Here is a 27,747-nt window from a genome sequence, read left to right as displayed (position 1 = left end):
AGAACGATATGGATAATTTAATTCAAATACTATTTCATTATAAACTGTTTTAGAACAGTATCCCTTTTGAAATAATTCTATATATAGAAATCCTGGACATTGTTTAGAAGCAAAGTTGAATTATGACAGCTCAATGTCTTTTACTCTTTTGCCTACTACTTCTGCTGGGATTTTTGGCTAGCACAACTATGCTGCAAAACCAAGCCCTTATTCGGAGTCGTTTAACCGCAACAGTTTTCCTACAGGTTTCACATTCGGCGCTGGATCTGCTGCTTGCCAGGTGTATTTTTATATGCCATTAGGCTCATAAAACTGAAACAGATATAATTAAAAAACATGAAACTAACTTTTATGCAATATGATTTATTTTGTTTGGCTTCATATATTAATCTTTTCAGTCTGAGGGAGCAGCATTTGAAGATGGAAAGGGAAAAAGTATATGGGATACTTTCGTTAGGAAATATCCAGGTCTCTTTGATCTCTTATTTATCCTTCTCTTTGATTCTTCTTGTCTCTCTAAAGGGTATCAAATAATGTTGATAATTTATTTTGCATTTACTTTCACGTCTCAAAATGCATCTGAAATTAGACAATGTTGAGAATCAAGCTGGCAATATGAGGTGGCAACGGTTGTTACATTCAGTTAGCAATTAGTTTGTAAAATGAAAGTTAGTTAGTCGTTGTAAATAGAAGTTAGTTAAGTTGTTATAAGAGTTAGTTAGCAGTTCAGTTGGTAACAGAATGTATGTATATAAAGCCTTGTATCAAAACAAATTAATGATGAGAAATATAGATGCATGATTTACGTGTCTTCTTCTCTCACTTCTTTCTTGTTTTCAAATCAGTTTTTTCCACATTTTAACATGGTATCAGAGCAGAATTAGAGTTGGAAATTCTCAGAGAAAATTTCTGGAAAATTCTGGAAAATTTTGAGTTAATCAGTACTCAATTTCTTCGGCACTTCTTCTTCGGCCATTTCTGAAGATTATTTCTCATTTTTTTTTTTCAATCTAATCACACCAAGCTCAACTGAAGATGGCCGCTGATGGCAATGACGAATCCTCTTCAACACCTGTAACTACTCCGCAAATTACAATTGACTTTAACCATCCTCTCTACCTGCATCCTTCGGATACACCAGGTGCAGTTCTTGTTTCTTTTCAATTGAGTGGAATTGACAATTATTCTTCATGGAGTAGGTCTATGAAAATTGCTTTGTTAGCAAAGAATAAGATTGGATTTATTGATGGTTCTTGCACAAAGAATACAATTTCTGCTAGCTTGCATAATAAATGGGATATGTGTAATGCTATAGTGCTCTCATGGCTCATGAACTCAGTAACAAAAGAACTCTTAAATGGAATTGTCTATGCTTCAAGTGCACATCTAGTATGGAAGGATTTACAAGAAAGATTTGATAAAATAAATGGATCCAGAATCTTTCAATTAAATAGGGAGATAGTCACTTTGGTGCAAGGGACTCATTCAATTTCCACATATTTCTCCAAACTGAAATTGCTATGGGATGAGTATTCATCCATAATTCAACTTCCAACTTGTGAGTGTTCCATGTCAAAAACATATGTTGATCACATGCAGAATTAGAAACTCCTTAAGTTTTTAATGGGATTGAATGAAACCTATTTGCATGCTAGAAGTCAAATATTAATGATGAACCCACTGCCATCTGTAAATCAAGCTTATTCCATGCTTGTTACTGAGGAAAGCCAAAGGAACCTTATCAGTGCTGCTCCAACTGAATCAGCTTCACTTGAACCAACTGTCCTTTATTCATCTTCGAATTCCAGTCAACAATCATCAACACCAAAGAAAAATTGGAGCATAATTTGTCAACACTGCAATGTGAGAGGTCATAAGAAAAATAATTGCTACAGATTGATTGGTTATCCTGCCGATTTTAAGTTTACAAAGAAGAAATTTTCTAATCAGTCTTCTGCCAGCAATGTCACTTCTGTTACTCAGCCAGACACTAATCCATCTTCCACTGAAAGTCCAACTGCTCCAGTTTTCTCTAAAGAACAACATGCTGAGATACTGAAGTTGCTTCAAAAGGAACCTTCCATGACACCATCAATTGATGCCAATGTCAACATGGCAGGTATCCATTCTTATTTTTCATCACTGCATCATGGAAATTGTTGGATCCTTGATACAAGTGCTAGTCACCACATGACAGCATCCCTGGATAAACTTACAGATTTAATGGAGTCTACTTCTCCATCTTCAGTCAGACTTCCTAATGGACATCAATCAACAGTCTCTCATATTGGTTCATATATGATTGGTCCTAATCAAAGGCTAACTAATGTGTTATTTGTGTTGATTTCAAATTCAACCTGATCTCTATAGCAAAACTCACCAGAGACTTAAAGTGTTTTGTTTCTTTCTATCCTGATTTCTGCATATTTCAGGACCTCTCAAGTGGCAGAGTGCTGGGGATTGGTAGAGAAGCTGAAGGCCTTTACTTCTTCATGCCTTGTTCTGTTCCAACAGTTCATCATTCTGTTTTGCACAAGCCATTGGGAACCTCTTATTTAGTTTCTGTAAATCTTTGGCATAAACGACTTGGACATATACCTCATGTCAAACTATAACAATTTTCTGAAATAAAGACTACTGTTTCTGATGAAAATATCATATATAATGGCTTGGTGCTTTCCTTTAAATATTTAACATAAGAAGAGTAAGCCAGAATATATTAAAATAAATTACAATTAACTGTGATTAATTGATTTGTTTCAGCTGGCAGTATAAGCTTCGACATTTATTGAAGTGGCCACGGCTCACCTGCATATATAATATTCTATTCAAATGTGTAGCGACAAAGCTTAGAGCTTTTGGATCCATTTTTTCTGAAATTGTTTATTGATTTAATTTACAAAAAACATGAACAAAAGCAAATCAACAAATGTGTTGCATAGCTACATTTCAAAAACAGTTGAAAAGAATATTAAACTCATTTATTTTTTTAGTATTATGCTATGCACTTTACATGTTTCAGTTGTAAAATAAAACAAACTGTAGGGTTCTCTCATTAATTTGTTTGTGAAATCTTGTGGTGGTATGGCAGAAAAAATTGCTGACAAGAGCAATGGAGACGCAGCGGATGATTTTTATCATCGATACAAGGTTTGGCCCAGCGTACGTATCTAAAAACTATGTGGTGGAATTGGATTTCTTATATATCTTTTTCACTTCCATGAGAAATATTAATTGTTCTGATAGTAAAATGGTTGAGAAATGTTACAGGAAGACATGAAGTTGATGAAAACGATTGGGTTAGACTCTTTTAGATTCTCTCTCTCATGGAGCAGAATATTACCTGGTAAGATCATCATCACTTGAAAGTTCAATTACATTATATGGGGACCATGATATTAATTTGTTCCGAATATTTTTCATTTTCAGAGGGAAAACTTAGTGGGGGAGTGAACCCACTGGGAGTCAAATTCTACAATAATCTCATCAACGAGCTCCTTGCTAATGGTTACCAATTGGAAATTCACTCCTATATATTTCCCCTCTAATTTAAATTCTGGATCAATATATATATATATTTACTGTGAATTTTCAATATGAACGACAGGAATAAAACCCTTTGTGACTTTATTCCATTTTGATACTCCACAAGCACTTGAAGATGAGTATGGCTCGTTATTAAGTGTTAAAATAGTGTAAGTTATGACTTGTATTTCCTTAATCAGAACCATGTGTTTAAGTGGAATAGATTAATTGTAAGGGATCTTTGATGAACAGGGATGATTATCTAGAATATGTGGACTTTTGCTTCAAAACATTTGGCGACCGGGTGAAACTCTGGGTGACTATGAATGAACCAAATGGATTTGTGGTGGATGGTTACAATGGCGGTTCTTTTGCTCCTGGTCGATGTTCTAACTATGTTGGAACTTGTCCTGCTGGTGATTCGGCCACCGAACCGTATATTGCAACACATCACTTGCTTCTTTGTCATGCAGCTGCTGTAAAATTGTACAGGAAGAAATACAAGGTTTGTACATTATTAGGATACATATAAGGCCAATATTTCAAATTAGCATGGAGCTGAAGCTAGGCTACTTATTAACAATCATTAATTAACTTCATCTTATATTGTGGTCACAGCCGTTTCAAAAAGGGGAAATTGGGATTACAATAGTGACCAACTGGTATATAGCAAAATTCAATACAACTTCCAGTCACAGGGCCGCCTCCAGAGCCATGGATTTCTCTTTTGGATGGTGAGTAATCGAGTTTAAGTTTATTAAATCAAGTTTGAAGTAGGAAATTACTTCTCAAAGTATTGGTGGTGTAGGTTTGTAAACCCAATCACATTTGGTGAATACCCCAAGAGCATGCAAAGTATAGTGGGAAGAAGATTGCCCAAGTTCACTGAAGCACAATCCAAGATGCTTAAAGGGTCCTTTGATTTTCTTGCTGTTAACTACTATACCACAAATTATGCAGACAATGATCTTTCATTCAACGGTTTCAATCTTAGTTATACTGCTGACAGACAAGCCAATCTCACTAGTATGCTCAATATTTTGATTGATTAGATAAATAAATGTTTTTTTTTCGATGATATTTAGAATTAATATCCTTAATAATTATACGTATTGTTGCCACAGCTGAAAAGAATGGAGTTCCAATTGGCACATCAGTAAGTTTAGTTACCTTAAATTAGCCCCTCTCTCTCAAATATTTAATTTGTGTGAAGAAATTGCATTAGTAATCACTGATACGTTTATGTTATCAATGACTTTATTTATATAGACCTCTTTGAGCTGGCTGTTCATTCATCCAAAGGGATTGCAAGAGTTTTTGCTGTATATAAAGGAGCATTACAACAATCCAGTAATTTACATCACCGAGAATGGTAAAACAATTAATGATCATATCATATTTTCAAGATTTTTATCATCACCACTCAAATAATTAATACTATTTTTTGTTTTTGCAGGAATGGCTGACAATGCTTCTTTGCCACTTAAAGATGCTTTAAACGATAAATTGAGGATAGCATATCACCATGGTCACCTAATACATCTCTTGAAATCAATTAAGTGAGTAGTAATTAATATATTAAAACACAACTAGAAGCACATTAATTTGTGTAGTAAACTTCAATAATTGTTGACGGATTTTGATAACAGGGACGGTGTTCGTGTGAAGGGTTACTATATCTGGTCATTTTTCGATGATTTCGAATGGGACGCTGGTTACACTGTCCGATTTGGCATCACTTATGTTGATTACAAGAATAACTTGAGACGACACCTCAAGTCCTCAGCTTATTGGTTCAAAAAATTCCTCCTGAATTAACTTGTGAACCATTAATGGGGCTGGCTGGCGCCCTTGCTTAATTGCTATAGTTTGTGAGATCAGAGAAGAAATACTGTTCCTGCTATATGCAAATTTATTAAATAATTAATGCCAGTCTTTGTGCAAAACTTCTACTAATATTGGAAAGAATAAGAACTTTCTTATCTGGATATTAATATCAATAATGCTATTACATATTGCTCCAAAATTTCTGAGATGATAACGTTTGTTGTCATTTGTCGACATCAATTACAAAGTTAAGAACTCCTTTCCTATTATGTCACACACGGCCAACACCAGGAAGTATTTCAGAGGAGATAAATTAAAAAAAAAATATAATATAGAAAAGGGAAAAAATAAATGACAAGGTCAAGTCTAGAAATATTAATACATATAGAGGGGTTAAAATTAAAAAAAAAAAAATCAAACCGATGCCCTCAACTATAGCTTGACAATGACATACCATCGTCTTCATCTATCATATACCCTACAAGCTATTAAGTGGCTACAAAATTTGTTGAATATCTGGGAGGATTTAATGTTTTCATACATGCAGCTTCATTAATTCTGTATTTTTTTGTTTCTTCTGGTAGGGACGGAGTTGATGTTAGGGGATACTGTAAATGGTCATTTCTTGATAATTTCGAGTGAACATCAGTTTATACTGTTCGGTTTGGCATCAAATACGTGGATTACAAAGATGGATTAGAAAGATATCTCAAACATTCTGCTTCATGGTCTAAAAGATTCCTTCAAAGGGAAATTGCAACCATTGAGTCTGGCTTGTTGTACTCTTGAGTGATTAAATAATTTGTTGTAAGACTGATGACCTTCAACCTGCTCTGTGCCCTAGCATGAAGGCCAAAGAGTAATTCAGTGATTAATGTGCCAGAATTTTCTTCAAATCCTGACTTTTACACTGAGTAAAAACAAAGTTGTTGATTGGTAATCAACAAAAAAGAAATATATGAAAGACAATAAATTTTATGTTACAAAATCTATGTTAGAATTTAAATTTAAAGGAGAGCCAAATCTAAAAGACCGGTTTGATACGTGGGAGAGTAACATACTTGATAGGTTCGATGTAAGATTCTAACAATCTATCTTTTAAATAAGGTCAAATCATAAAGTATTTAAAACCGTAAAAGTTAGGAGAAAACTTTTAAGTAGGTGAAGAGAGTAGAGACCCATTCTTTTCAACTAAAGTATTGGCAGATATATAAGAGAGGCCATTAAAGGCCGGGGCCGGGGGGCCAGAAGCATGGTCCATAAATCAAATGCAAGCCCCATCTCAAGCTGTCCACGAGAATACATAAAGATCTGATAGATCGATATAAATTTATAAATGAAAATGGCACTTGTCTGCATGCTTCTTTGGGTTAAAACCCTTATCTTTAAATGCATTAATTACAATTTTAACATTCTAAAAATGCTTCTTATTACATTGGGAATGTATTATAGCTTGACTGCAAAAGTCTAATTGACTAGCAGGTTTTGCTGTTTATATTCTACAGTACAGAGCACTGATGCTTAAGACGAGAAATTTACTTATACTGGTGGAAACTTGTGTATCTATTCTGTCACCACATCATAAAACTCTGATTTTTTAATGTTCTTGTTAATTTTAATCAACTTCATACGTGGAAAGCTTGGTAACATTCAAAATTGTCGGCTATGTTATCCGATAGATGACTTGAGGTAAAGAGATTTAAAGTTAACAAATTAGTCCCTGAACGCCTTTCTCTCTTTGAGGCTTTCAGATTTTCATCTGTTCTACGTTGTATCTCAAGAGACTAGTAGTTATTAAAGCTATGATCATCATCCTCATCTAACTTTTTCTTTAACGAGCAGTAACCATTTTCATAACTACCAGTCAACCGCACATGATTTGTATTGGAGACTTATTCACAAATATATGTCTAGTATGACTATCTATAATGATTCTCTACTACCGCACGAAATATGTATTAGAGACCACTAAAATTCAAACCTGCATGTCTGAACTAAAACAAGACCAGAATATATATATATATATCTATCTATATGTAAATTCTAGATTTCTTACTATATATTTCACCAATACTGCTACTACATACTGCACTGACCCATTTTGTTGCCATGCATTCAAATTTAGATATGAAGATTCAAAATCTTCTTGTCACAAGCCTCCTAGCCCTTACCTTTTTGCTCCCCTGCATTCAAAGTTTGAAGCCATGTCATTACTCTACTGTGTTAAACAGGAGTAGTTTTCCGGCTGGTTTTCTATTTGGAGCAGGATCAAGTGCTTATCAGGTATATATGCCAAACTATACATATGGAGAGTATATCATACAATATTTACTCCATAAAATAAGTTTTGTGTGCATACTATACATACAGCCGATTAAAGAAGCAAAGTTTTGTGTGCATGTACTAAGTATATCACATTCTCTTTGTGATTTCTTTTCTCGATCTGTTTGAAGTCTGAGGGAGCAGCATATGTAGATGGCAAGACAAGAAGTATCTGGGATTCTTTTGTTATTGAACATCCAGGTCTCTCCCTTTCTCCTTCTCTCTCTCGTCTTGTAATATTATATGATATATATTGCTTCAAATGAAAAATAAGCTTCCCCAAGGTACAAAAATTAAGAATTTGTGTAGCCTGTTTAATTCTACCCTTCAATGCTTGTCTTGGTGCCCCTTTTTTATATTTAAAAAAGGAGTCCGTACATTATACATACCAAACAATCAACCAATTGGAGTACAGTTTTACTTGGGCAAAGAATGAATCACTGTCATTGTCATACTTGTAAATCAAATGTTTCTTCAATTTTTAAACATTTGATTCCCGTGACAGGGAAGATTTCGGACCATAGTAATGGGGATGTAGCCGATGAATTTTATTATCTCTATAAGGTAAATATGCAATACTCTGCATGCCACCATAATGACTTTTGAAGCAGAAAGCCTTTTTTCTGTTCTTTTTTCCTTTTCGTTTTCATCAGTAATGAAATTATGATTGAATCAAAGTTATTATATTGCAGGAGGATGTTGCTGCGATGAAAGAAATTGGTCTGGACACATTCAAATTCTCCATCTCATGGCCCAGAGTATTACCAAGTAATTCCTATATGTATTAGGGTCAATATATAAAAAAAACCATCTGAAATTAGCTAGAATTCTACTTGTTTTCTGGTTGCCAGTGGTTAATTCCCTTGATCTAACTGAAACTTTGCTTTAGAGGGAACAATTAGCGGGGGAGCGAATTGGAAAGGTGTCGATTTCTACAATTCTCTCATCAATGAGCTAATATCAAATGGTGTAATGTTGATCGATCTTCCTCTAATTTTTACTTTCCTGATCGCTATGTCCCGCTGGCTCTCCCCTTAAAATTATGATTTCTGAGCAGGTATAGAGCCCTTCGTCACAATATTCCATTGGGATCTTCCACAGGTCCTGGAAGATGAATATGGTGGATTTTTAAGCCCTCAGATTGTGTAAGTCAGAATGAACCTGTTACCGAATCTATCTAATACAAGATACCTGAACATAATTGCCACCTTAATAACTTGACAATTGGTAAATAGGAATGATTTTCGTGATTACGCTGATTTCTGCTTCCGAGAATTTGGCGATAGAGTAAAGTACTGGATCACTTTGAATGAGCCAAATTTATATAGTAAATATGGATATGCAACCGGAGAGTACGCACCAGGTCGTTGTTCCAACTATATTGGAAATTGCACAGAAGGAAACTCTGCAACAGAGCCCTATTTAGTGACCCACCACATGATTCTTTCTCATGCAACAGCTGCAAATTTATACGGGCACAAGTATAAGGTTAGTGTTTTATACTTGTACATCCATGTTATGCATTGATTTGAAATAGAATATTGTGCATCAAAGTCCCAGAATGTTTCCAAGCCAGATAAGAATATGTTTTAATCTTGCAGGCTTCCCAAAAGGGGATAATTGGGATAACAGTAAACACCGAATGGCAAATACCTAAATATCAAACAGTTTCATGCAGAAAAGCTGCCCTCAGAGCTCTCGATTTTAAACTCGGATGGTGTGTTTTCTTAATAAGATATTGTTATGAACTCTTTATATTAGATTTGGAATTAAATCTGTCTCCCATAATTTTAATGATTTATCTAGGATTGTCCATCCATTGACGTTTGGTGATTATCCAAAGACCATGAGAAATTTAGTTGGGAATCGACTGCCTAATTTTACAGATGAACAAACAATTCTGATAAAAGGTTCCCTGGACTTCGTTGGAGTGAATTACTATACGACGAGATATGCAGAAAAATCTAATTCTAGCAGCAGTCTCCTGAGTTACACAACGGATAGTCATGTTAACGACACTGGTAGGCACAAATCAAACACTGCAAATTTAATATCTTTTGTCTAATATTATTACATATAATTGAGTGATCTGTAATATGTTCTTGCAGTTGAGAAAAATGGGATTCCTATTGGTGAACTGGTACACTTTTTTATTTTATTTTTTCATATATATATTACATGTTAGTGTTAAAATATATAACATGCTTCTTTTCACAGGCAGGAGGCAATTGGATTTATATGTACCCGAGAGGACTTGGAGAGCTTTCGCTATATGTAAAGAGAGAATACAATCTTCCTATTTACATCACTGAGAATGGTAATTGAAAGGAAATCATATATAGAATTTAAAAAGCTCTAGTTCCTGTAAGTTATGAATTATTTTTCTAATATCAATCGCATTCCTCCTCATACATACTTTTAAGGAATGGCGGACGCAAATAATAGTTCGTTATCAGTTGATGAAGCTCTCGACGATAGCTTGAGAATAACATATCTCCAACTTCATCTATCAGATCTCCTACAAGCTATCCAGTTAGTTTTACGATTTTGTTTGCATTATTATGTAGTTATTTAGTTGATATTTTGTTTATCAACTCAACTCTCTTCTGAATTTGGGTGCAGGAAAGGGGCTGATGTTAGAGGGTATTCTGTGTGGTCATTTCTCGATGACTTTGAGTGGGCTTCTGGTTATACTTTACGTTTTGGTTTCACTTATGTAGATTATAGTAACGGAGTGAGAAGATATCTCAAAAAATCTGCTTTATGGTACAAAAAATTCTTACAAAAGAAAAATGTGACCACCCATCAATCTTCTTTATTATTCTCTGTATAATTGAACATATTGTTCAAGGCACTTGATGACTTTAAATAAATAATATATAAATCACTGAAAAAATAATTATTATCTTTGTAAGTATATAACCTGGTAATTATTGATGATGATTTGTACTTGTACTCATATCAATGAAGTTTAGTGATTCTTTGCAATAGTATTAACAGGTTACAATAAAGTTCTTAAGAGAAAACTAAGGGCAGTAATCAAATTCTTTAATAAAAAATGGATATTAACAAGTTTTATCAAATTAAAAAGTTTGGATACTCCCACTAGTGAGTAAAAGCAATACAATAAAAGTGTAAATAGCTTTTAGAAGTGAGTTTTATTCAAACTCGCTTTATCATCTTTAACCCATTTTTTTTTTTCTTCTTCTGAGTTTTCCAAGAAAGTAACGAGTGAGGGTTTTAGAAAGCCGGTGGAGTATTATTCATTTACTTGGGCTTCGGGCTTTATCTTTATGCCCTGTTTTGTGTCCAAACCCACACATGGTAGTGGCCAGCCCAACGCCATTCTACTGGGATCTTCCATATCCCCTAGGAGATGAAAATGGTGGATTATTAAGCCCTGAGATTGTTTAAGAGTCCATATGCCTTCGGCTTATGTAGCTTTCTGCTTCCAAGAATCTGGCCATAAAGTATTGGATCACTTTCTTGTTAACTTTGGGTATGCAACTGGGGAAACTCTTCAATAGAGCCCTGTATAGTGACCATCAACTCATTCTTTCTCATCCACGTTATGCATCCAAAAAGAAATTCAAGATTGTTATACAACTAACAGTCTATACACAGTACATGTTTGATATTACACCTAACATATGATTATTTACACAACTTTCTAAATTTCTAATTAATTCCTATATCTTCTCCCAATTTTTCACAATCATCCCTTTACTGTTGTTCCTTTCAACTACAGCTTTGGCCATGGCTACTGACTACTGTATAGGTTGGTCGTTGAGTTATCTAATCAAACAAGAGCCATTTTGCGGTAGCTGAGAGCAACAAAGTCAAATATGAAGATCGCAGTTCTTGTCACCCACCTCCTACTACTGACCCTTTCGTTGTTCTGCAGTGAAAGTTTGAAGCCATATGCTCAATATTCTTCACCTACTGATAAATAAATAATATTTAATCATTGAAATAAATAAATAAATTATTTACAAAACATCTAAGTTGATGAGTTGATACAATTAATAATCATCCGTAATGTCTTTAAATATTTTGTCAAATTTATGTGCTTATAGTTAGTTGACCATTTAATAATTAAGTTTTGCTCTTGACGTTTGAATATGGAATAGATTATTACTAAATTAAACAGTTTCCTGCAGAAGACGTCAAATGGGTAGTAGTAATACTTAAAAATCAAACAGTTTCCTGCAGAAGCAACGGGTTTTACTAAACTAATGATTAAAAAAAATATATATTTTGATTAACATTGACCAGCAGGTTCTTCTTAATAAGGCAAATTGCTTAATCTCCAATTGTCTCTTCCTTCTGTCTGCAACTAAGTGGGAAATGAAGATTAAAGATCTTCCTGTCACCTACCTCTTAGCTCTGACCCTTTTGTTGTCCTGCATTGAAAGTTTAAAGACATGTGATAAATTCTCTACTACGCTAAACCGGAGTAGTTTTCCGGCTGGTTTTCTATTTGGAGCAGGATCAAGTGCTTACCAGGTAGGCCATATCATATATCCACATATATCTGAAATTTGAAGGCAAAATAAGAAAGAAAAATCTATGTTAAATTACTAATTGCATATGTTTTCTTTGCTCTCCTAATTTCAAGTCTGAAGGAGCAACATATGCAGACGGCAGGAGAAGAAATATCTGGGATACTTTTGTGATTGAACATCCAGGTTTCTTTTGTCTTTCTCTCATAATATCCAGAAGTGGTTTATATATGCCAAACAGTCAATTCTTAACCAATTGGGCTGTTTTGTTTTGGAAAGGATTCTAAATAAAATGTTTCTTCAATGTGTTTTTATTGTTTTCTTTTATATTAATTATAAAACTATGCAATTCAACTTAATTCTATGATGAGCTCTGAAACCACATATATAAATTTTTTCTACGTTATGACAGAGAAAATTTCAGATCACAGTACTGGAGATGTAGCCGATGAGTTTTATTATCTGTATAAGGTATATGAAAAATACTCTGCCTCAGTTAAGATCTTTTGAAACAGAGAATAAATGAATATCCTTTTCCTTTTAAGGAAATGATTGAAATATATTATGTTGCAGGAGGATGTTGCTCTGATGAAAGAAATTGGTTTGGACACTTTCAGATTCTCCATCGCCTGGTCCAGAGTATTACCTGGTAAGTTCAACACAAATTAAATTCAATATGCAATTTGAACTTGCTGTTTCAATTACCCGCAATTGAGTGTTATCTTGATCAATGGAACTTCTTTTTAGAGGGAAAAATCAGTGCGGGAGTGAATTGGTTGGGTGTCAAATTCTACAATGCGCTCATCGATGACCTCCTATCAAATGGTATAATGTTTTGATCAAACTCCCTTACCCCAACAATAATTACTATAAATAAAAGTGCTCTTTCTTGTTATCTTCTGTGACATCTTGCGTTTCGAGCAGGGATAGAGCCCTTCGTCACAATATCCCACTATGATGTTCCACAGACACTGGAAGACGCATATGGTGGATTTTTAAGCCCTGAGATTGTGTAAGCCGTGAGAATATAAAGACCTTTGACTTAAAATCTTATCTAATATTCCAAGATAACTGAAAATATATTCCTTGAAAATTGGTAATAGAAATGATTTTCGTGACTACGCTGATTTCTGCTTCCAAGAATTTGGCGACAGAGTAAAATACTGGATCACTATAAATGAGCCAAATTTATTTACTTGCTATGGGTATGCAACTGGAATACTTGCACCTGGTCGTTGTTCCAACTATATCGGAAATTGCACACAAGGAAATTCTGCAACAGAGCCCTATTTAGTAGCCCACCACATTATTCTTTCTCATGCAACAGCTGCAAATTTATACAGGCAAAAGTATCAGGTTTGCGCGTTTCTAGGCAAAGTCATGACATTTATTTGCTTCAAATATCAGTTTAGTTGATCAACAGAGAGCTATATTAGACAAGAATATAATTCTAGTGGTGTGTGACTGTGTGGGATTAGCTGAGCTAGAAAAAAAAGGTGCATTATTTCTTGCAGGCTTTTCAAAAAGGAATAATCGGGATAACACTAGACACCGCTTGGCAAGTACCTAAATATCAAACAGTTGCCAACAGAAAAGCTGCCTTAAGAGCTCTCGACTTTTATATTGGTTGGTGAGTAATTGCTAGTCATTTCTTGTATTGTGATCAATTGTTTTGAAATGATTCAACAACTTTTAAAACTGTATACATTATACTTGAAAGTGTTGAGATCTATTCTTAATTATAATCTTAATGATTTGCATAGGATTCTTCACCCAATGACATTTGGTGACTACCCAAAGATCATGAGAAAAATAGTTGGGAGTCGACTGCCCACTTTTACATATGAACAATCCAATTTGGTAAAAGGTTCTCTTGATTTCCTTGGAGTGAATTACTATACATCGAAGTATGCAGAAGATAGTAATTCTAGCAGCATCCTCTTAAGTTACACAACAGATAGTCATGTTAATAATACTTGTAAGCAAAAACCTTGATGATCTTATACAATTAATATTAATTTGTGTTTATATTCTTTTTAATAATATAATTATTTAGAGATTTGTTGTTGCAGATGAGAAAAATGGGATTCCTATAGGTGAACCGGTACTTCTATATTTTCCTGATTGTACATATACCAGATATATTCTTTATAAGAAACAAGTCATATTTTTTTTGCAGACAGATGTTAGCTGGCTTTATATATACCCGAAAGGAATTCGAGAAATTGTACTGTATATTACAAAAAAATACAACAGTCCTCCCATCTACATTACTGAGAATGGTAAAAGATAAACATAAAAGTAAAGTAAAACTAATTAGTTTTGTAAGTCATATGCGATTGTCATTCTAATATTAAGCCTTTTCATACTTTTCAGGTATGGGATATACAAATAATAGGTCATTGCCAGTAGGTGAAGCCCTGAAGGATAGCACGAGGATAAAATACCACCAACTTCATCTATCATATCTCCTACAAGCTATCAAGTGAGTGTAGCAATTGATTGGAAGAGAATCACACAAGTGCACAAGTTTTAATTATGTTATTCAACTTATTGTCATATAATGTCTGTTAATATAAACTTAATGAATTTTGACAGGAAGGGGGTTGACGTTAGGGGATACTTGATATGGTCATTTCTTGATGACTTTGAAGGGGCATCAGGTTACACTGAACGTTTTGGCCTCACTTACGTGGATTACAACAAGAAGTTAACACGATATCTTAAAAATTCTGCTTTGTGGTACAGAAATTTCCTTCAAAAGGAAACTACAACCACTGAACACCCTTTTTTGTTATTCTCTATGTAATTGAATGTGCTCACTTCTGAGACGCCATCAATATAGTATAGTGCAGATTCCCAGTCGTCAATAAAGCTAAAGCACTAAAACTAGCCCACCACCACCTAACTTTCTGTACAAGCACAGCAATAATGCGTATATATCATTCATCTTCCAAATTAATCATCCAAAATCTATGTGGCTATAGTTTACTTCACGTGATATATATGTCTATTAGGTTTTTTTATTTTTATATATATGGCTTTTCCAACTATTCAACTGCTACTATGTATATTATGGTTGTCATCTGAACAAATGTGGGAAATTTTGAGGTACTGTAGAGCAAACAAGTTACATATGAATATTCAAAATCTTATTGTCACTTACCTCCGAGCACTGGCCCTTCTGTTGTCCTGCGTTGAAAGTTTAAAGCCAGGTCATTACTCTACTACGCTAAACCGGAGTAGTTTTCCGGCTGGTTTTCTGTTCGGAGCTGGATCGAGTGCGTACCAGGTAGGCCATATTATTAGATATTATATGTATACTAATTGCATGATAAAGATTAAGAAAAAAAAAAAAAAAAGATCTATATGAATTTACTGATTTCATGCCACATTCTGTGTTTTTTCTTTTCTTTGTTTCTGTTTGAAGTACGAAGGAGCAGCACATGCAGATGGGAGGAAACCAAGTATCTGGGATACTTTTGTGATTGAAAATCCAGGTTTTTCTTTCTTGTTTTTCACTCGTAATGAGATGAGCGTTCTATATTACAATGTGTCTAATTTTATCCCAATCAGACCATTCGATTTATTCAATAATCCTTCATTGTTGGACTAATAGATCACACTAGTTTAAACTTTAAAGATCCGGTTGTATAACCAGAAATGATGTTTAGTGTCAAAGTTTAAAAAAATTATTTAAGAAATTGCATTTAAGGGGACTAAAGAAAAAAATTGAACAAATAAGGGGCCAAAATAAAAAATAACATTTACACGATGACATTGCCATCTTCATACGTGAAAGTGAAATCTTAAAGGATGCAGTCTGTTATAAAAAAGAAATATTTCTCTCACCCCCAATTTTCTGAACTTCACAGCGGGCCCCCTCGATTCCCAAACTCTGTGTCCGCCCCTGCCATGAACCTGAAGTATATTAATCCATGTGACCCATTTTTGTCTGTTCCTTTTTGCCTTGTTTCTCATGCTAATTTCATATATTATCAAGTGGTCTATATATGTCAAACAACTAACCAACTCAGCCAGTTGTTATTTAAAATAAGTAAAAGCATGAAATTAATTAATAAATTAATGTCACACTTTTAATAAAAATTTTCTTCAATAGATTTTTATGGTTTCTTTCAGCGTATTAAAACTATGCAATTCAAATTTCAGTCATGACGTTAGTGACATTGACATATATACTGTGATGACAGAAAAGATTTCGGACCATAGTACTGGGGATGTAGCCGATGAATTTTATTATCTCTATAAGGTATATATCTATGAGTATGAGCACAGTTAGTTACATATATAAAACCTCTTCTGGATTCTTTTTAATTTTCGTTTTGGTTCATCCTTATAAGCTGATAGTTGTAAAAATATTATGTTGCAGGAGGATGTTGGTCTGATGAAAGAAATTGGTTTGGACATATTCAGATTCTCCATCTCATGGCCTAGAGTATTACCAAGTAAACACCATATTAGGGTCAATAAAACCTTGTGCAATTAGCTGAATTCAGCTAATTGACCCTTTATCTAAATTGAAGCTTTTTTTTAGATGGAAAAATCAGTGGCGGAGTGAATTGGAAAGGTGTCGATTTCTACAATTCTCTGATCAATCAGCTCCTATCAAATGGTGTAATGTTGATCCATCTCCCTTATGCACGCCAACAATAACTCCTCATTTGCTCTGTCTTGATCTCAATCCCCTATTCATCTTCTCTACAATATTAATTTTTGAACAGGTATAGAGCCCTTTGTGACATTATTCCACTGGGATGTTCCACAGGCCTTGGAAGATGAGTATGGTGGATTTTTAAGCTCTGAAATTGTGTAAGTTAGAATAGTAATAGTGACAAAATCTATCTAATACAAGATACCAGGAATATATGCCAACTAATTACTTGTTAATAAATTGGTAAATAGGAATGATTTTCGTGACTACGCTGATTTCTGCTTCCAAGAATTTGGCGATAGAGTGAAGTACTGGATCACTTTGAATGAGCCAAATTTGTTTGGTAAAAATGGGTATGCAACTGGGTCGTTAGCCCCTGGTCGTTGTTCCAACTATATTGGAAATTGCACAGAAGGAAACTCTGCAACCGAGCCCTATCTAGTGACACACCACCTGATTCTTTCTCATGCAACTGCTACAAATTTGTACAGGCAAAGGTATCAGGTTAGTGCTTTACAAGGCTACCATTAGTCCTTGCCCATCCATGTTATGCTTTAATAATATTTGCTACAAATATTAGAATCGTGTACAATAAATCTCGATATCAAAATTCTTTCAGGCTTCACAAAAGGGAGCAATTGGGGTAATAGTAGGCACCATAGGGGAAGTACCTAAATATCAAACAGTTTCTTGCATAAAAGCTTCCCTGAGAGCTCTCGATTTTGGTGTTGGTTGGTGAGTTTGTTAGCACTTACGATCAATTTTATTTGAAAGATTCATCAATAAGAGTATCAACAATAATTTTCATTATTTGCATATTAGGATTCTTCATCCGATGACATTTGGTGACTACCCCAAGACTATGAGATATTTAGTGGGGAATAGATTGCCCAATTTCACAGATGAACAATCCATTTTGGTAAAAGGTTCACTCAACTTTGTTGGAGTGAATTACTATACTGCGAGATATGTTGAGGACTCTAATTCTAACAGTAGCCTCTTAAGTTACACAACAGATAGTCATGTTACATATTCCAGTAAGCTCAAAACCCGATGAACTCAATTAATATTGTATGTTGTTTTATCGTTTGCCTAATACAATTGCATATAATTGACTGATCTCTTGTTGCAGCCGAGAAAAATGGGATTCCTATTGGTGAACTGGTACACTTGTTTTTTTATTCTTCAAATATATGTGATGCCCTTTGAACCTTCCCCATTTTCAGTACTAAGCATATATATGATGTTACATTTATTTTTGCAGATAGGACCTAGTTGGCTTTACATGTACCCGAGAGGACTTCGAGATATTTCTCTATATATAAAGAAAAAATACAACCTTCCCATTTATATAACTGAAAATGGTAATTGGAAAAAAGAGAAAATAAATAAATATATATATAACTTATTTATTTCTCCTTACAATTTTTATATTTTTCAGGAATGGCAGACCCAAATAATATTTGGATACCAATTGATGAAGCCCTTAACGATGGCAAAAGAATAATGTACCATCAACTTCATCTATCATATCTCGTACAAGCTATCAAGTGAGTTCGACAATAGATTGAAAAAACAATACCTAATTACATACAAATAGACACAAAATCACAGACAAACCTATGCACATATGAATATTAATAAGCTTAAGTGATTTTGGCAGGAAAGGAGTTGATGTGAGGGGATACTCTGTATGGTCACTTCTCGATGGTTTTGAGTGGACATATGGGTATAGTGTTCGTTTTGGCTTCACTTATGTAGATTACAGTAACGGTTTGAAAAGATATCTCAAAAGCTCTGCTTTCTGGTATCAAAATTTCCTTCAAAAGAAAAATGCAACCCTGGATGATCACTCTTTATTGTTATTCTCTATGTAATTGGACATTTTTTTCAATCACTCATTTATGGAGAATTCAAACAAATAATATTTCAAGAATACTATATTAAGATTGATAGTCATGATCATTGTCTACATTATTTGAAATGTACATAATAGTATCAAAGACCATCCTTAAAAATTGATATATGATGAACTGGGCAATATGGCTATTCAGGCAAGAAGATTCATCTCATACCATTTACCATATTTAAGCTCAGCCACCATTGCTCTAAATTGTACCAATTCTAACGTTCTAAAGTCTCACTAGTCTATCCCAAAAGCTTCTTTCTCATATAAGCAACCCAAAGTGTTATAAACTTTCAAAACTTTGAGGTTCAATTAATTAAAGTGGGAAAGTCATGTGGTAAATTTGAAATTCTTACAGGTGGTTCATGATATTCTCCCATTATTCTATGGATATAAAGGAGACGCATGAAGCTAGATAACTGGCGCATCATATTTGGTAATCGATGTTTACAAAACTTTTTCATAAAAAAGGTATTCATACAGGGAAAAATATTTCTTCCAGCGTCACTTCATGAATTCTCGGTCACACTAGTGACTAGCTTGAATTTTATAAGACCATTGTGAGCAAACCAGCGAATTAAGGGTCAAAGTTGACTGGCACTGCTGGTGGTCAACAGTTCAATCATGTGCTTTAGGCTAGAACAGGACGATATGCAAAGCTAAAATCCAAGTTGCGGAAGGGCCATGAACTCAACAGTATACATCCCCATTCTTCAATAAAGCTAGAGCCTAAAAGCCCCATCACCATCCAACTTTTGTACAAAATAAGCAATTATGCATAATTATTCTTCTTCCAAATCATCCAAAATCATATATGGCTACAATCTATTACACGTCATATGTCTCAGATTACTTTTTTATTTACACAAACTCATCTATATATATGGCTTCTCCCAATTATTTAACTGCTAATAAATATGGTACGGTCGCATCTGAACAAAACTGGGAAATTTTGCGGTAGCTGAGAGCAAGAAAAATCAGATATGAAGATTCAACATCTTCTTGTCACCTACCTCCTAGCATTGACACTTCTGTTGCCCTGCATTGAAAGTTTAAAGCCATTTCAATACTCTGCTATGATAGACCGGAGTAGTTTTCCGGCTGGTTTTCTATTCGGAGCTGGGTCAAGTGCTTACCAGGTAGGCCATACTAGAACTATAATATATACTACATAAAATATGAATGCCAAAGAGCCAAAACATTATATCTATGTAAATTTGCTAATTGCATGCCACGTTCTGCGTGTTTTCTTTTCTCTGTTTCTGTTTGAAGCATGAAGGAGCTGTACATCTAGATGGGAGGAAACCAAGTATCTGGGATACTTTTGTGGTTGAAAATCCAGGTTTTTGTTTCTCGTTTTTCACTCATAATGAGATATGTATCACATTTGTGGCATTCTATTACAAGGCAATTAGACCCTTGGATCTCTTCAGAGACAATAGACAATGTTACCCCAACACAGAAACAATTCCCCAATTCCTGCCCTCATTCTTTATCTACCCATATGTAGAAACAGGCGGATTTATCCCAATACTTTTGAAATTCACCGCATTTTTATTATTTTTGGCTTCCAATTTGCTGATTTTCCGGACTCTGTCTCCTCCCTTGCCTGGAAGTATATCCATGTGACCCTTTTTTGTCCTTTCCGTGAATGGAGAAGTGGTCCATATATGCCAAACAACCAACCACTTGGCCAGCCGCCAGGTTTATTTAGGATTAGAAAAAACAAGGAATTAATGAATAAAAGTCGCACGCATTTAATAAAATGTTTCTATTTTCCTTTACATTGTTAAAACTATATATGCAATTCAAAATCAGTCATGGCACTAATTTGTGATGACAGAAAAGATTTCGGACCATAGTACTGGAGATGTAGCTGATGAATTTTACTATCTCTATAAGGTATATGAGTACAAGCATAAAGCCTCTTTATATTGTTTTTAGTTTTCCTTTTGGTTCCCCGTAATAAAAATGATTGATATAATAATATTATGGTCCAGGAGGATGTTGCTGCGATGAAAGAAATTGGTTTGGATACATTCAGGTTCTCCATCTCATGGCCTAGAGTCCTACCAAGTAGGTCCTAAACTTGTATATATTCCAATTGTTTTGTGGTTGCAGAAAACTGCTTCTTTTTATCTAAATAGATTTTTTGGCTTTTAGAGGGGAAAATCAGTGGGGGAGTGAATTGGAAAGGCGTTGATTTCTACAATTCTCTCATCAATGAGCTCCTATTAAATGGTGTAATATTGTTCCATCTCCCTCATGCATATAATTCATGGCTCCTATTAATTTGCTCTTCCTGATCTCCATGTTCCTCTGGCTCTCCTCTAAAATCATGATTTCTGAGCAGATATAGAGCCCTTCGTCACATTATTCCATTGGGATCTTCCACAAGCCCTGGAAGATGAATATGGTGGATTTTTGAGCCCTGAAATTGTGTAAGTTAGAATAGAGACTCTAGAAAAATCTATCTAATCCAAGATACCTGAAAATATATGCCATCTAATAACATGTTAATTGGCAAATAGGAATGATTTTCACGACTATGCTGATTTCTGCTTCCAAGAATTTGGTAATAAAGTGAAGTACTGGATCACTTTGAATGAACCAAATATTTTTAGTAAAATTGGCTATGCAACTGGAATCTATGCACCTGGTCGCTGTTCTAACTACATTGGAATTTGCACGGAAGGAAACTCTGCAACAGAGCCCTATTTAGTGACACACCACCTAATTCTTTCTCACGCAACTGCTGCAAATTTATATAGGCACAAGTATCAGGTTAGTGCTTTACAAATTTAGAATTAGTGCTTGTCCCTGCAACTTATGCTGTACTATATAATATGTTCTACAAAAAGTAGGACCATCTAAAGTAAATCTAAATATCAAAATCTATGTGTATTCTTGCAGGCTTCACAAAATGGAATAATTGGGGTAACAGTAGACACCATATGGGAAGTACCTAAATATCAAACCATTTCTGATAGAAAAGCTGCCCTGAGAGCGCTCGATTTTTACATTGGTTGGTGAGTTTGCTGGCCCTTAACTGGATCCTATGATCACTTGTTTTGAAATGATTCATCAATAAGAGTGTCAACAATAATTTTTGTAATTTGCTTAGGATTCTTCATCCAATGACATTTGGTGACTATCCCATGACTATGAGATATTTAGTCGGGAATCCACTGCCCAATTTTACAGGTTATAGAGTTCGTTTTGGTTTTATTTATGTAGATTACAGTAATAAGTTGAAAAGATACCTGAAAAACTCTGTTTTCTGGTACAAAAATTTCCTCCAAAAGAAAAATGAGACAATACATCACTCTTCATTGTTTTTCTCAATGTAATCACAAGTACTTTTCAATACAAAGAAGAATTTCAAACAAATAGTATCATATCAAGATTAATAGATGTGATCTGATAAGATAATTTAATTGGATGGTTAAATATATAATTTAATATTGAATTATTGATGAAAGGAAAGGACGATTTGTTATTACCAAGGCAGATTGATGGGGCCGGTGGGTGGGGGTGGCTTATCAAAATCTTATCTTTACATTTTTGTTTTCCAATATTTGCAAGCTGAAAATAACTTAAACTTTATATAAAATAAAACTTCTTTATAATTGTAACGATGACGTCAAACTAATTTATTATTACGAAGAGGTTATAAATTAATAAAGTTATTATTATAAAAGTTATTATTTTAATTTTGTATTTTTATAATTCACGTTTTAATAGTATGCATTAAAATTTCAATTTATTATTTTAGAAGTCATTACTGCAATTATAAAAGAAGAGAAATCAAATAATTCTGAGAATAATAGTAAGAAAATACAAAAACTTTCGTGTCAATAAGCTCTAAACATACTTGAAAAATTAGAAATAATTTAACTTCAGTAAGAAAATGTCCATACTAATGAGTTATTACGTACCCACAAATTAAAAGACGGGGTAACAACTTCAAAATATAAATTATTGTCCCAAACAACTTTAGATATATATTTTTTTTCATCTTAAACTTTTAATGTAAATAGTATATATTAACTTTTTTAAGATAAGAATGAAAAAAATTATAATTTATTATAATGTATAGTTTATTCTTATTTATAAGTATCCCAAATTGAGACTAGAATTTTTTATGATTATATAAAAGTTATTCTTATATAGAGTATCACTATAAACAAATTTTATTATATATATTATTTTAATACGGTTTTTTTATTTTACAAGAAACTGTAATTTGTTTAGTTTTTCGTGTCAGTATCCTCTGATTTCAGAAATCACGATCTAATTCTATGTTTGGCCTTTTTTTATAACGAGTAACCATTACTTTAAAAAATGTGATTATAACTCTCTTTTTTTTTTTTTTTTTTTTTTTAACGGATAGTTGATCTATTTAAATTTGAAGAAAAATGATGTTTTTATCAAAATATGTCATATATTTTTATGAAATTAAATTGATAAAATTGTTAACAAAATTTGAAGATTAAATTGATGGCATTTCTGAAATCAATAGATATTCACTATAAAAAGATCAAATATACAGGTTAACTCTGAAAAACAAAAAACATTTTAATGCTAATTTATAGTCTTACTGAAAACTCAATTATACAAACTCCGGTGACGTCAAAATCCAAGTAATAGATATTCCCAGGAAATGTCAAAAATCTTCTTTCAGGCTTTAAAATCGATTTTGACATCACTGTCAAGCATCTTTTAGACGAGCATAATTCATATCCAATCTTCAAAATGAAGTAATATATAACTATCAGTCTACCCCCCACATATATTAATGATATATTATTTACACACCTCTCTCAATATCTTATCAGTATCTATTCTCTGTCTGCTCCCATTATCTTTGTATAATTACATACTGCAACTGCTACAGGCGCTATTGTACTATTTATCTACAGCAGTTATCTTATCAAAGGGGAATATTTGGAGGTAGCTGAGGCCTGAGAGAAAGAAAGTCAAACATGGAGATTCGATATCTTGTCTCCTGTGTACTAGCCCTGGACCTTTTGTTGTCCACCACTGAAAGTTCAAACCCATTTCATTATTCTACTAAGCTAAACCGGAGTAGTTTCCCGGCTGGTTTTCTATTTGGAGCTGGATCAAGTGCTTACCAGGTAAACCATACTACACAAATATGGGATTCTTGACAAGATTTCTCGTACTATATAACAATATGCATTCACATTCTGTGTTTTCTTTTGTCTGTTAATTTCAAGTATGAAGGAGCAGCATATGCGGACGGCAGGAAAAGAAGTATCTGGGATACTTTTGTAATTGAAAATCCAGGTTTCTTTTGTCTTCTCTCATTATGAGATATGGTATATGTGACTGCGTTTAAGCCACAAAACACCCTCCATGCGGCCCTTGTCTCCTTTTACCTTGTTTCTTATGCTAGTTTTTCATAAATATTCTTAGAATGGTCCATATATGCCAAACAACCAATTCTTAATCACTTGTGCGGTTTTATTTGGGAATCAAGAAAAGTTTCATGTTATATAGTAAATAAAATTTTACTTCAATGTGTTTTTGTGGCTTTCCTTTACACTATTAAACTATGCATTTCAATTTTTCAACTTTATGACAGAAAAAATTGCAGATCATAGTACTGGGGATGTAGCCGATGAGTTCTATTATCTCTGTAAGGTAGANTGGTATATGTGACTGCGTTTAAGCCACAAAACTCCCTCCATGCGGCCCTTGTCTCCTTTTACCTTGTTTCTTATGCTAGTTTTTCATAAATATTCTTAGAATGGTCCATATATGCCAAACAATCAATTCTTAATCACTTGTGCGGTTTTATTTGGGAATCAAGAAAAGTTTCATGTTATATAGTAAATAAAATTTTACTTCAATGTGTTTTTGTGGCTTTCCTTTACACTATTAAACTATGCATTTCAATTTTTCAACTTTATGACAGAAAAAATTGCAGATCATAGTACTGGGGATGTAGCCGATGAGTTCTATTATCTCTGTAAGGTAGATGAATAATACTCTGCCTCGTAAAGACCTCTTCAAACAGAAAAGAAACGAATTCCCCCTAATAAAATGATTGAAATATAATATGTTGCAGGAGGATGTTGCTCGGATGAAAGAAATTGGTTTAGACTCATTCAAATTCTCCATCTCCTGGCCTAGAGTAATACCTCGTAAGTCCAACCTAAATCAAATTCCATAAACCATAATCAATTTGCTAAAATTCAACTTGCTCTCTAATTGCCACTGGTACTATCTTGAACAACGGAAATTTTGTTTTAGAGGGAAAACTCAGTCGAGGAGTGAATTGGGAAGGTGTCAAATTCTACAATGATCTCATCAATGAGCTTCTATCGAACGGTAAAATGTGCTTCTTCTTTGATCATCTCTACCTCCCTCTCCCTCTTCTCTAACATCTTGCGGTTTGAGCAGGTATAGAGCCCTTCATCACATTGTTCCACTGGGATCTTCCACAAGCCCTGGAAGATGAATATGGTGGATTTCTGAGCCCACAGATTGTGTAAGTTACAATACACCTGTAACCCAAATCTTTCTAATCCAACATACCTGAAAATATATGCTCTGGCAATTGTAAACAGAGATGATTTTCGCGACTATGCAAATTTCTGCTTCCAAGAATTTGGCGATCGAGTAAGGTACTGGATCACTTTGAATGAGCCAAATTTATTTAGTAAAAGTGGGTATGCAACCGGAGAGTATGCACCCGGTCGTTGTTCCAACTATATTGGAAATTGCACAGAAGGGAACTCTGGAACAGAGCCCTATATGGTAACCCACCACCTGATTCTTTCTCATGCAACTGCCGCAAATTTATACAGGCACAAGTATCAGGTTAGTGCGTTACAAGGGTACAAGTAATACTTGTCCATCCATGTTATGCTCTGATTGTTATGAATTTTTCAAAATTGCAGGCTTCTCAAAAGGGAATAATTGGGCTAGCAGTAAGCACCAGATGGCAAGTACCTAAATATCAAACAGTTTCTAGCAAAAAAGCTGCCCTTAGAGCTCTCGATTTTTTTGTTGGTTGGTTAGTTTTCTAGCCCTTGATATGATCCTTTGATATATTGCTTTACATCAGATTTGGCAATATGAAGATTATCTCCCATAATCTTTATGATTTGCTTAGGATTGTTCATCCAGTGACATTTGGTGACTACCCGAAGACCATGAGAGATTTAGTTGGGAATCGATTGCCCAATTTCACAGCTGAACAATCTGTTTTGGTAAAAGGTTCTCTCGATTTTCTAGGAGTCAATTACTATACTGCAAGGTATGCAGAAGACTCTAATACTAGCAGCATCCTTCTAAGTTACACAACAGATAGTCATGTTAACGAGACCGGTAGGCACAAAAAACTGACAAATTTAATTTCTTTTGTCTAATATAATTACATATAATTGTGTTTATATCTTTTAACCAATATAATTGACTTGTTGCAGTTGAGAAAAATGGCATTCCTATTGGTGAACTGGTACTCTTAATTTTTTCTTCTTTTAACATGTCATTATTCAAGCTAATGTGTAAATTGATCATATTTACCATTTATATGGAACATATCATGTTACATTTTTTGCAGACAGGAGCTAGCTGGCTTTATATGTACCCGAAAGGAATTCGAGAAATTGCAATGTATATAAGAAAAAGTACAACCTTCCCATGTATATTACTGAGAATGGTAAAAAAAAAAAAAAAAAAGCAAAATGGAAAAAAAAAAAAAAAAAAAACAACTTAATTAGTTGTTGATGAAATATGTCATACTTTTCAGGAGTGGCAGATGCAAATAATGTTCATTACCAGTAGATGAGCTCTGAGAGATAGCTTGAGGATAACATACCATCAACTTCATCTGTCATATCTCCTACAGCCAAGTTAGTTCAGCATTTCATTAGAATTATTTTCCTATTTAAATTCTTTTTTTCTCTTAATTCATTGTATTCATATTTAAAGGGGAGAAAATAATAAATATATTATCATATATACAATGTTGAAGAGAATCACACAAGTGCACATGTAATAAGTTTTGAATTGATTACTAATATAATTATCTCCATCTTCCCTCTCATCCGAATTGTTCTTAATCTATGTCCAATCATCAGCGTCTCAACTTACGTAAAAAACTAGATTATTATAGGTTGACCTTCATGATTATATTATATATATACTAATAAAAGCTCAATGAACTTTTACAGGAAAGGGGCTGACGTTAGGGGATATTCTGCATGGTCATTGCTTGATGACTTTGAGTGGAAATCAGGTTATACTGTTCGCTTTGGTTTCATTTACGTGGATTTCAGCAAAGAGTTAAGAAGATACCTCAAAGACTCTGCTTTTTGGTATAAAAATATCCTTCTAAAAGAAAATACTGCCATCAATTGCTCTTCTTTGTTATTCTCTGCGTAATTGAACATATCTATGTAGATCATGTATTTACAATTTTAAATAAAAAAAGGGAAATCCTAGATTACATTTATTGGAATGGGATTTTCTTGGGTTTAGTTATCATACTGATACATACGACTTGTTGGAGGTTTGGTCTATATTCAAACTTTAACAATTAATCCTCCTTAAAACCTCAAGAGATCTCCTTGTAATTAGCAAATGTGAAACTCAGGCACATGAAAAAGTGAACCTGTAATTTGCTGTGTTTTGCACGAAAATCCCACCAACCGATTTAAATATATTTATATTGTATCTTAACCTATTCACCGACCGAAAAATTATTGAATTGTTATAAAATAAATAAATAAAATATAAAACGCTCAAGTTGCAAGCGAATATTATTTAAATATATCTTATATACAAACTTATGTATGTATAGTTTGGTAATGAATTAAAGGTCATTGAAAATGTCAAAATTTTAAGTTAAGGGTTTTTAAAAAATAACCAAAACTTTGAGGGGCTATAAATGTTAACCTAAATCCTAGACCCTACACCCATATAGCCAACTTTTTTAATATAAATACAAAAATACCCTC

At 33.8% G+C, this 27,747-nt stretch overlaps 5 protein-coding genes and 1 pseudogene across 10 annotated transcripts; all 6 read left to right on the top strand.

The window, feature by feature from the left end:
* The first annotated feature begins 122 nt into the window (after positions 1 to 122).
* LOC116133214 lies at positions 123 to 5,435 on the top strand (annotated as a pseudogene).
* A 1,960-nt stretch (positions 5,436 to 7,395) lies between these two features.
* On the top strand, positions 7,396 to 10,556 carry LOC116133208 (beta-glucosidase 17-like). 2 transcript variants are annotated; one of them, XM_031418891.1, is made up of 13 exons: positions 7,396 to 7,635; positions 7,806 to 7,875; positions 8,180 to 8,238; positions 8,367 to 8,442; positions 8,564 to 8,641; positions 8,732 to 8,819; positions 8,910 to 9,162; positions 9,276 to 9,391; positions 9,481 to 9,695; positions 9,783 to 9,814; positions 9,892 to 9,991; positions 10,098 to 10,206; positions 10,297 to 10,556. In XM_031418891.1, exons 1-13 carry the CDS (start codon positions 7,462 to 7,464, stop codon positions 10,505 to 10,507), a joined length of 1,581 nt encoding a protein of 526 aa, XP_031274751.1. In that variant the 5' UTR covers positions 7,396 to 7,461; the 3' UTR covers positions 10,508 to 10,556. The 2 variants fall into 2 exon arrangements, with proteins under 2 accessions (XP_031274751.1, XP_031274752.1); XM_031418892.1 differs by lacking the exon at positions 8,180 to 8,238 and having other exon boundaries at positions 7,397 to 7,635.
* Positions 10,557 to 11,987: 1,431 nt separating this feature from the next.
* LOC116133241 (beta-glucosidase 17-like) lies at positions 11,988 to 27,219 on the top strand. Of its 5 annotated transcripts, none has more exons than XR_004128513.1 (13): positions 11,988 to 12,180; positions 12,293 to 12,362; positions 12,589 to 12,647; positions 12,750 to 12,825; positions 12,924 to 13,001; positions 13,101 to 13,188; positions 13,280 to 13,532; positions 13,691 to 13,806; positions 13,940 to 14,154; positions 14,249 to 14,280; positions 14,360 to 14,458; positions 14,553 to 14,661; positions 14,775 to 14,916. XR_004128513.1 is itself a non-coding variant. In XM_031418947.1 (13 exons), exons 1-13 carry the CDS (start codon positions 12,022 to 12,024, stop codon positions 27,170 to 27,172), a joined length of 1,569 nt encoding a protein of 522 aa, XP_031274807.1. In that variant the 5' UTR covers positions 11,988 to 12,021; the 3' UTR covers positions 27,173 to 27,219. The 5 variants fall into 5 exon arrangements, 4 of the variants coding, with proteins under 4 accessions (XP_031274807.1, XP_031274808.1, XP_031274806.1 ...); XM_031418947.1 differs by lacking the exon at positions 14,775 to 14,916 and adding an exon at positions 26,962 to 27,219 and having other exon boundaries at positions 14,356 to 14,458; XM_031418948.1 differs by having other exon boundaries at positions 14,249 to 14,272; positions 14,775 to 15,151.
* LOC116133239 (beta-glucosidase 17-like) lies at positions 15,188 to 18,753 on the top strand. The gene is made up of 13 exons (XM_031418941.1): positions 15,188 to 15,468; positions 15,607 to 15,676; positions 16,388 to 16,446; positions 16,567 to 16,642; positions 16,732 to 16,809; positions 16,919 to 17,006; positions 17,100 to 17,352; positions 17,468 to 17,583; positions 17,671 to 17,885; positions 17,981 to 18,012; positions 18,113 to 18,212; positions 18,290 to 18,398; positions 18,512 to 18,753. The coding sequence occupies exons 1-13, from the start codon at positions 15,214 to 15,216 to the stop codon at positions 18,723 to 18,725; spliced, it is 1,665 nt and encodes a 554-aa protein (XP_031274801.1). The 5' UTR covers positions 15,188 to 15,213; the 3' UTR covers positions 18,726 to 18,753.
* LOC116133243 (beta-glucosidase 17-like) lies at positions 19,666 to 22,116 on the top strand. The gene is made up of 9 exons (XM_031418952.1): positions 19,666 to 19,893; positions 20,027 to 20,096; positions 20,598 to 20,656; positions 20,755 to 20,830; positions 20,918 to 20,995; positions 21,108 to 21,195; positions 21,286 to 21,538; positions 21,668 to 21,783; positions 21,879 to 22,116. Exons 1-9 carry the CDS (start codon positions 19,738 to 19,740, stop codon positions 22,102 to 22,104), a joined length of 1,122 nt encoding a protein of 373 aa, XP_031274812.1. The 5' UTR covers positions 19,666 to 19,737; the 3' UTR covers positions 22,105 to 22,116.
* Positions 23,598 to 26,711, top strand: LOC116133242 (beta-glucosidase 17-like). Its single transcript, XM_031418950.1, has 12 exons — positions 23,598 to 23,892; positions 23,995 to 24,064; positions 24,363 to 24,421; positions 24,849 to 24,924; positions 25,034 to 25,111; positions 25,184 to 25,271; positions 25,351 to 25,603; positions 25,684 to 25,799; positions 25,899 to 26,113; positions 26,212 to 26,243; positions 26,349 to 26,447; positions 26,538 to 26,711. The coding sequence occupies exons 1-12, from the start codon at positions 23,740 to 23,742 to the stop codon at positions 26,574 to 26,576; spliced, it is 1,278 nt and encodes a 425-aa protein (XP_031274810.1). The 5' UTR covers positions 23,598 to 23,739; the 3' UTR covers positions 26,577 to 26,711.
* Positions 27,220 to 27,747: the final 528 nt, after the last annotated feature.

Source organism: Pistacia vera, unplaced genomic scaffold (genome assembly GCF_008641045.1).
Source record: "Pistacia vera cultivar Batoury unplaced genomic scaffold, PisVer_v2 Contig267, whole genome shotgun sequence".
Classification (NCBI taxonomy): domain Eukaryota; kingdom Viridiplantae; phylum Streptophyta; class Magnoliopsida; order Sapindales; family Anacardiaceae; genus Pistacia; species Pistacia vera.
Note: the sequence above shows the minus strand (reverse complement) of the source record. Positions and strands in the feature narration are given on the sequence as shown.

Coding starts and splice junctions, on each gene's coding strand:
- LOC116133208 (XM_031418891.1), top strand. CDS start 7,462: ATGCATTCAAATTTAGATATGAAGATTCAAAATCTTCTTGTCACAAGC. Junction 7,636..7,805: donor CAGGATCAAGTGCTTATCAG/GTATATATGCCA, acceptor ATCTGTTTGAAG/TCTGAGGGAGCAGCATATGT. Junction 9,163..9,275: donor TATACGGGCACAAGTATAAG/GTTAGTGTTTTA, acceptor TTAATCTTGCAG/GCTTCCCAAAAGGGGATAAT.
- LOC116133241 (XM_031418947.1), top strand. CDS start 12,022: ATGAAGATTAAAGATCTTCCTGTCACCTACCTCTTAGCTCTGACCCTT. Junction 13,002..13,100: donor CGATGACCTCCTATCAAATG/GTATAATGTTTT, acceptor CGTTTCGAGCAG/GGATAGAGCCCTTCGTCACA. Junction 14,662..26,961: donor TATCTCCTACAAGCTATCAA/GTGAGTGTAGCA, acceptor GAACTTTTACAG/GAAAGGGGCTGACGTTAGGG.
- LOC116133239 (XM_031418941.1), top strand. CDS start 15,214: ATGGCTTTTCCAACTATTCAACTGCTACTATGTATATTATGGTTGTCA. Junction 15,677..16,387: donor TTTTGTGATTGAAAATCCAG/GTTTTTCTTTCT, acceptor CTGTGATGACAG/AAAAGATTTCGGACCATAGT. Junction 16,810..16,918: donor CAATCAGCTCCTATCAAATG/GTGTAATGTTGA, acceptor ATTTTTGAACAG/GTATAGAGCCCTTTGTGACA.
- LOC116133243 (XM_031418952.1), top strand. CDS start 19,738: ATGAAGATTCAACATCTTCTTGTCACCTACCTCCTAGCATTGACACTT. Junction 20,831..20,917: donor ATGGCCTAGAGTCCTACCAA/GTAGGTCCTAAA, acceptor TTTGGCTTTTAG/AGGGGAAAATCAGTGGGGGA. Junction 21,784..21,878: donor CTCGATTTTTACATTGGTTG/GTGAGTTTGCTG, acceptor TAATTTGCTTAG/GATTCTTCATCCAATGACAT.
- LOC116133242 (XM_031418950.1), top strand. CDS start 23,740: ATGGAGATTCGATATCTTGTCTCCTGTGTACTAGCCCTGGACCTTTTG. Junction 25,112..25,183: donor CAATGAGCTTCTATCGAACG/GTAAAATGTGCT, acceptor CGGTTTGAGCAG/GTATAGAGCCCTTCATCACA. Junction 26,448..26,537: donor CATGTATATTACTGAGAATG/GTAAAAAAAAAA, acceptor CATACTTTTCAG/GAGTGGCAGATGCAAATAAT.